Source organism: Chiloscyllium plagiosum, unplaced genomic scaffold, assembly GCF_037043375.1.
Source record: "Chiloscyllium plagiosum isolate Xiang-an unplaced genomic scaffold, Cpla_swu_hap1 HiC_scaffold_20, whole genome shotgun sequence".
In the NCBI taxonomy this organism is placed as follows: domain Eukaryota; kingdom Metazoa; phylum Chordata; class Chondrichthyes; order Orectolobiformes; family Hemiscylliidae; genus Chiloscyllium; species Chiloscyllium plagiosum.
Window position 1 is genome coordinate 12,291,349 of NW_028270158.1, and position 8,822 is coordinate 12,300,170.

Sequence of the window (8,822 nt, forward strand, 5' to 3'; positions counted from 1 at the left end):
ACATAAAATCTCTTGGACTGATAGAGTCAGAGTCCTACAACAGGGAAACAGAGCCTTTGGACCAATTCGTCCATGTTGACCATGTTCCCAAACTAAACTAGTCCCACTTGCCTGCACTTGGCCCATTTCCCTCTAAACTGTCCCTATTCATGTACCTGTCTAAATGTCTTTTAAATGTTGTAACTGTACCTGCACCTACTGCTTTGCTCCTTTGTCTACTTTGGTTGTAAATTGCTTTTTGGTTAATATTATGATTGTAGTGCACCCTGGTATTTGCCTGTTTGGGTTAGGGATCTCGTCCTGCAGTGCCAAAATAACAGCAATAAAAGTGCACCCTGAGATCACTTGCTGATATAAAGTTCAGGAACAAAGTGTTAAACTTCACATTTGGAGTCTGTAAACAACTGAAATCCTTGCGAATTATGCAAAGGGGAAGGATTGGTCTCATGGTGTTATTGCTAGACTATTAATCCAGAGACCCATGTAATGTTTGGGCAGATGGTGGAGTTTGCATTCAATCAAAATCTGGAATTAAGAGTCTAATGACCATGAAGCTACTATTGATTGTAAAGAAAAATCTGGTTTGCTCATGCCCTTTCGGGAAGGAACTGCTGGCTACATATGACTCCACACCAACAGCAGTAGGTAATTAGGGACCACACCCACATCCTATGAATGAATAAAAAGTATATATGATACAAGTTACTTAGGTTCTTTTGAAAGTGTAGAGTTCTGTATCTCAGAATGACTTGTATTAATTTTTTTAATTTTTGCTTTCGCAGGTCTCTGTGTAATGATTGCAGCCTCCATTTATACAAACCAGCAAGAAAACTTCCATACTTACTTTACCCCAAATTCAGGAAATTACGGATACTCTTACATTCTAGCTTGGATTGCTTTTGCGTTCACTCTGATCAGCGGTGTGATGTATATTGTTTTACGGAAACGTAAATAAGAGGTTTACCTTGTTCTAAATCCTCCTGTATACATCACTACAGAAATGACTTCTGGATGATAGCATCAGTCCCTTGCAAACAAAGCCCATCTCTCCAGTGACTGTCAGATTAAGGAAACCCCAAATAATAGTTAATTCCACACTTTCGAACCCTTATTAATTGCAAATTCTCAACCTGTTTGCCATAGTATTTACAAAAATCAAAATCCACATTTGTCAACAAGTTACAGCTGCAAGTTTTCTTTTGTCAGTGATGAGCAGTTTTTGCATTATTATCCTATGTTCATTCATCTTGTTTGTTCATGTTCATAGAGCAGCTGGTTTAAGCACTTCAGTCTCCACAAACTAGCTAGTTTAGTTTTTAAACTGGTGATTTTTTTTTTAAAAAACCCTGTCTCGAATTAAGCCTTTCCCAAAGTTGGTCTGTTTTTAATCTATGATCCCATTTAGTTCTCAAAAATGTGACATTTTTCACACATAAATTCTTTAAAATGACATGTTACAAAATGAATTAAGTTATCCTGAAAAGTGTCGCCAAGACGGAATATGATCCTTTTCAGAGGTACGTTATTGCTTTTTTATAAACCCAAGAACTGTACCATATGGTATCCACTGGGACAGTGTATTTTCTTCAATGTTGCATTAAATGTGTAAAAACGTAGCAGTTTTGTAAAAAACAAATTCAAAAGAAACATCTGATACTTTTTTGTACAGTTAGTGAATTATGTGGATTTGGTTCCTTTTTTAAAAAAAAATTCAAACAAAAATAATTTTGAAAACTACAATGTTTAAAGAAGGTGCCACTTTTAAAAAATTGAATGAATGTTTGTTCGTTCATAGAAGCTCATAAACAGTACAGTGCCAAACCTACATATGTCAAGAGCAGCATATTTACCATCTCATCAAACTGGATCTAATAATATGTGCCTCCATTAGATACTGACATTGTTGTTTAAAAAACAATACACTGCATATAATACGATTCAAATATGATCTAATTTTTGGATTAGACTAAATTATTCAGATTTTAATTATTTTCTTCCACCCAAGAATCAAAAGTTAAACTGTTATCCCCCAAGAACTATTCAATTTGCCTTTTTGCTCTTGAATCTGGACAATATTTAAAATCTAAAACAAATGCTTCGGAGTCTACAATGTTGAAAACCAAATAAAATTGATGTCTGGGTCTGTTTGTACTTTTTTTATTCATTAATATAATTCAAGCCATCTGCTGCAGTGTAAATTGCTGGAAACAGGCATTTGCTATTCTGAGTACTATTTCATTCTAAAACACAACAATTGATTTAAAAAGTTGTCTTCAGATCAAACTTTTGGTTTTGATATAAGTAGGTGCCTTTTTTTTTGTTGCCAATAAGCATGATTGGAACTCTTTGTAACCCTGCCCTTCTGCAATTCATGGCACCAGATTAATTAAGAAAATCTTCATGTTTCTGATGTGCAGATGTGGTTGATAATCTGAGCGTCTCCTGCTCTTTGAGCTTGACATGAAACTTTTTAAAGTTTTATTTTTATGTATTAACCTACTGAAAAATGTCTCCAGCCTCACATGATTCTGTTATGGATTTTCTGTCACTGAAATAAACTTTTGCATTCTACACTTCACTTCACTTCAGTAATCAGACTACTTCAAAGCCATGCACTCCTATGGCACAGTGATAGTGTCCCTAGCTCTATCCCAGAAGATCCAGGTTCAAATCTGACCTGCCTAGAGGTGCCAAAATGTATGGAGCAGGTTCATTGAAAGTAACTACTGCAAGGCCATCAATGCAAATGAAGTACTTAAACGGAACTAAACTCTGTCATCATGCCTGTCTTCGGATGCTGCCTGAATTGCTGTGCTCTTCCAGCACCACTGATCCAGCATCATGACTTTTCCCCTATTTTGAAGCTAAAAGATATTTCCAGAAACTAAATGATATGCCCTTGACATGAGAAAATTCTGTCTTCATGTTTATGGGAAACAGAAGATACTGCTGTTAAGGAATACTCAAATTCAGCATTTGTGAGTTTGTCAAGTTGGTGTTATTTGTTTTTGTACCCTGACTATCAGAAGAACATTAGATTACAAAGATTCTTAAATCTAAATGATAGAACGAGGTTCACCATTTGAGTGCTTGCAAGATGTTGACCTCTTATCCCTGTTCCAGTTTGCTAATTGGAGAGCAAGCATCAATGTAATCGAAAATAACAATTGCACTGAAACTTAGCAATCAACCTCCTGACAAAGGAGTGTTTCATCTTTCTCAAAAAAAAAATTCCTAGCCCAGAAGTGTTTTTTACTTCCAGGTAACAAGTTTTAAATTTAAAAAAAACAAACCCTAATAGCACATGTGTAGGAAATGCCACTACAGGTTCCACATTAAGAACTGTGCCTCCCATTGCAGTGCTGTAGAATGGGGTTGGAACATATGCTAGTGGCTTCTAGTGGCAGCAGGATGGTACTGTCAAATGGCTTGTTAATGTTAAGTTTTTTTTTTCCCCTTTTTCTTCTTAAATCCTAGTGCCTAGTGAAATATGGTTTTGTATTGTTTTGCAAGTGTAGCTCTATTGATACTACAGCAAGCAACTTTCTTTCATTATGAAATGTTGGGGTTACATCTTTTTCAGTGGTCTATGGATACAAGGAAATAGGTAAATTGTTTACTGTTGTACAGTTACATAAGGTTTGGGAGGGTATCGCAGGCTTTCATAAATGAGGATCAAATGTTAAGTCCCATCTTGTGAGTGGATCCCAATCCATGAGCAATGAAATAAAAGAAGTGTTAACTTGCTAATCATTTGTTATTTAAAGAAATGTATACATCTCCAAACAGAATTTGCAAGTTCTACTTGTACAAGATCTTTATCCAGACACTGTAGCTTCAGAGCTTAATATCCAAAAATGATAATATGCCCACTGGTTGCGAAGTTAGCATTTTCTCTAATATAGTATCTTGAGGTATTGTTTTTATAACCAATATGTATTTATTGCATGCAAACTCATTGTTAATGATTTTACTCTAATAGTATTGTACACAGTTAAACAAATTATAAAACTCAAATGCCCAGTAGAAATTTGCATTTCAAAATATTCATTTGATACATTGTGTATAATAAATATAGTTTATCTAATACGTTGACATATAGGCTGTTGTCCTTTTCCTGCCTAAATTATCAGCCACAGATGGGGATCAAAACTTTTGAGATTAGAGAACGTTATTCTAAATAGATTTGTGCATATTCAGTCATGTTGGATTGTAAGGAACACAATGCGTGTATTTTGAGTTTTAGTATTTGGCCATTACTCAAGTCAAATTAATTGCTGCCATTTAGTGACAACATGAGTTATTGTTCATATGTTCGTCACACATTTGAATCTCTCTCCACAAATAATTTAACAGTGGGTTTATGATTTGAAATCCGAACTAATTTCTGAAAATGATAGGCATATTTGTTTATTTCTACTGTAACAAAGATTCCAGTATGAAGACCAGCTGAAATATAGACTTCCAGTGCAACTGTCCTTAAGTAAATCTATAGTTATCCAGGATCCTACTGTATGCTACAGAAATCTAAATTCCTATTCAAAACTGTTTGGGGATTTCTTCTTTTGGATGAAATCTGCAGTATTGCTTAGTATTTAGTCCTTTCAAAGACATTTAGAAAATATTGTAAACTCTTCCCCAATTATGTACACGTTTTATTGAAAGCTAAGCCCCTTAACACTACTTGGACTCTTTCTCCTGGTAATTTTTTTTTTGTTTTGATCTCATGATTCAACATCTTTTTAATAAAGGCTGTGTTTGTAATGAAAGCTAAAATAAGAAATGGTTATTAATTCTGTATTTTGTATGTAATAAAGTATCCACCTAGTAAATCACTGACAGGATTGTGTTGTATGGAAGCATCTGAATAGACAATGTACAGTGAGATACACCCAGCTTGTTTGCGTACCATTCCACAATGCAAATAATCAAATAAGAGACTGAATCAAGGTTCAATACATTGATCATGCCCTTATGATAATCATCCTGCTGTCAAAGGAACTACATCAGAATCTGACCTATGACCAAATACAAACTTTCTTGGGTATATTAAATAAATGTAGTTAGTGTCGTAAAGAAACACCGGGTCTAAGGAGAGAGATCATTTTCAGAACTGAAGGGGGCTGGAATAGGATGGTTTTTATGTTGTTGGCAAAGTAGGGAGAGGAGTCAAATTGAACAACTTGTGAGGGTGCCCTGAGCAAAAGACAAAGAGAATGCTAATGATTGTAATGGAGAAATGCAGATACAAAATGTGTTTCTGATAGGTCTCAATAGTCATAGAGTCATAAAGTCATTGAGATGTACAGCATGAAAACAGACCCTTCAGTCCAACTCGTCCATAAGTTCGCTTTGCTAAGAGCAAACCCATGCAAATGGTTGGTGGAAGGGAGTGTTCATGACCTGATGTTATTGAATTCAACTATTTTCCAGCCTTCAGGGCTCAAAAATAAGGTGCTGTTCCTCCAGCTTGTGTTGGGATTTACTGGAATATTGCTGTAGTCCTGGGACAGAAATGCTAACACTGTAGCAAGATGGTGTATTGAAAAGGCAAATAACTGTAGGCTTATTCTTAGAATGGAGTGGAGGTTTTCTGCAATTACCCCCGCCTGCATTTGGTCTTACCAGTGTAGAGTAGATTGCACCATGATCAGCAAATACAACAGATTAGACTGAGAGACCAGTGCATAATTGCTGCTTTGCCCTGGAAGTGTGTTGTGGTCTTTGAAAGTAGGAAGGAAAAGGTAATTGGGCAACTGTTACACCATCTGCAATTACCTAGGCAACTACCATTGTGGAGGAGGGAGAAAGAGACCTCAGTTGAAGATAAAGAGGACAAGTCTGAGGCACTCTTTGGAAGTTGGTGCTATTGAAAGAGGTGATGGAGACACAGGAACTGGGAGAATGGAATAGAGTCCTCACAATAAGTGAGGAAACATAGTTAAGGTAACTATGGGAGGAGGTAGGTTTGTAATGGATATTTGTGGACAGCCTATTTCCAGAAATAGTAACATGTTATGGAAGGGGAGGTGAAGGTGAGGGAAGAATGCAAATTGTTTTGCTTTCAATCTGATGAGAGTGAGAACCAGTACCAATAATTATATTGTACATCAATGAAAGAACTATGGGAGGGTTGAAATGAGGAATGATCCACAATCCCCATAAGGAACTGATATAACTGGGACATGTGCGTATCCTTCGACTTGGTGAAAGTGAGTGAAGTTAAAGGAAAAGTTGTTCAAAGTGACGAGCTCAGCCAGGCGAAGGAGGATAATGGTGAATGGGAAATGTTCAAGTTTCCTGTGTTACGGACCAGACCAAAACTCTTCAAAATATATTAAGAAGGTAGTCTAGACCCTAACTTTTTGTTATATTTTAAAGGTGCTATGTTTAAGGTGTTGTGTTCCAAATGCAATTCAATTGGGCAAACTACTTGACTTTAAGTAAAACATGCTATTTTAACTATAGTGTAAAAATACAGACAATAAATGTGGCTTAACTGTAACTCTATCAATGCGTAACAAAATAAGTAACTACTACTAGTTAACTGATCCAATATAGTAATATCCCATAAACACACCCTTGGCAAAGGCAAATTCAGTAAAATAGATTGTCTCACATGCAGTTCCAGCAGCAGGAAGAGAACCCCAGCTTTTAGCTGTGTAACAGTGAGGACTAAGACTGTCCATGTCCAACTTCAAGACCCCAGCAACTGCTGAAAGCTAAAACTAAAAATCCTGGTTCTGTGGGAGCTTGACCCCACCCATTCAGGCTGCTTCTAATGTTCCAACTTTTTAAACCAAAAACCCAATTCTTCACAAGTTGTTTATTTACTTTGCAGCTCTGTCTCAACCTTCCTTCATTTAAAAGAAAATGAAAATAATTCTCTTAAAGTCATAGTATTGTTACATGTCCCCGTTTTTTAAAAAAAGCTATCAATATACAAAGATGGTTTCATTTTTAAAATCCCTTAGCCTCACACTATTAGAACACTACAATACATATAACTTAAGCACACAAACTATTTACTACTACAGTCTATTTTCGTCCATTTTTTCCTGCCACTGAACTTCTCTGTCTTCCTTCATCAACGTTGCAACAACTCGTTGGCAATTACCTTCTCTTGTCCTACTGCATGTATAATTTTAAAATTGAATGGCTGAAATAGTAAGCTGCATCTAAACAGTCTCGAATTTTTGTCCTTAAGTTTTTCCAAAAACTTTTAAGAGATTGATCAATATATACAATTTGTCTCAAACATGGGTAGCTCAGTGGTTAGCATTACTGCCTCACAGGGACCCAAGTTCCATTCTACCCTTGGGTGACTATAGATTTTACACATTCTTGCCCATGTCTGTGTGCATTTCTTCTGGATGATCCAGTTTCCTCCAACAATCCAAATATGTGCACGTTAGGTGGATTGGCCATTCTAAATAATCCTGCACGTTATGGACATACAGGGTAGGTGGTTAGCCATGGGCAATGTAGGGTTACAGGGATGGGATGGGTCAGGGTAGGATGCTCTTTGGAGGGTTTGTGTGGACTTGATGGGCCAAATGGCTCGCTTCTACCTTGTAGAGATTCTATGATATTACCCGAAATATAAATGTTGCAATACCAGCATGAAACTCAAGGTCTCCTCAATTGTAAAATATTCTATATGATGATTGTCAGGTCTTCTGGAAAAATACCTGACAGCTTTTTATATCTTGTTTTCTCCTTGCAAGAGTATAGTGTCGACACCCACATCACTTGCATCAATGGCCACTTTGAATGGCCTTGTCTAATTAGGTGTGGCCAACACTCGAGCAGTGGTTAACACAGCTTTCAGGCTGTCAAATGCCTTCTGACATGCTTCTGTTCACAGACATTTCCTGCACTTCTTCAACAAGTTAGTCAATGGAGTGACCGCACTGCTAAAATTTGGTATGAACTTCTGATAAAAGCCACTTAGTCCCAGGAATCATATACTTCCCTCTTTGTTGATGGCATGGGAAAGTCCCCAATAACTGTTTTCACATTCCATGGGGCCATCTGTCCATATCCAATAACGTGACCCAGGAACATGACTTAGGCTTTTGCGAACTCATCCTCAGCCAGATTTATCACCAAGCCAACCTCCCAATGTCGATTGAACAATTCTGATAGATGCTCCAAATGTTGCTTCCATCTGTGACTAAAAATCACCAGATCGTCAATGTACCTCACACAACTGGGTGATCCTGAAATGACTTTATTGATTGGTCTTTGAAATGTGGCTGGTGCATTTTTAATACTAAATGGTACGATTTTAAACTGGTACAGTTCATTTGGCATCACAAAAACCAAAATTTCTTAAGCTCTTTTGGATAAAGATACGTCTGAGGTCACTATTTTCTGAATAAGTCCAACTTTGAAATATAAGTTGCTTGACCCACCTTCTCAATATAGTCTTCCAAATGTGAAATAGAATATGAATTAGACTTTGTAACTGCATTGATTTTGTGATAGTACGCACATAATTAGATTAGATTAGATTACAGTGTGGAAACAGGCCCTTCGGCCCAACAAGTCCACACCGACCCGCCGAAGCGAAACCCACCCATACCCCTACATTTACCCCTTACCTAACACTACGGGCAATTTAGTATGGCCAATTAACCTAACCTGCACATCTTTGGACTGTGGGAGGAAACCGGAGCACCCGGAGGAAACCCACGCAGACACGGGGAGAACGTGCAAACTCCACACAGTCAGTCGCCTGAGTCGGGAATTGAACCCGGGTCTCTGGCGCTGCGAGGCAGCAGTGCTAACCACTGTGCCACCGTGCCGCCCAAAATTGC

General features: G+C 37.4%; 1 protein-coding gene across 1 annotated transcript in view; it reads left to right on the plus strand.

Annotated features, from left to right (window-relative positions):
• Window positions 1-4,839, plus strand: part of emp2 (epithelial membrane protein 2) — a 44,716-nt gene extending 39,877 nt beyond the window's left edge. The window contains exon 5 of the mRNA XM_043712019.2: window positions 783-4,839. Coding sequence (XP_043567954.1) covers window positions 783-955 — 173 coding nt within the window. The 3' untranslated portion in view covers window positions 956-4,839. The remainder of the gene's footprint in view (window positions 1-782) is intronic.
• Window positions 4,840-8,822: the final 3,983 nt, after the last annotated feature.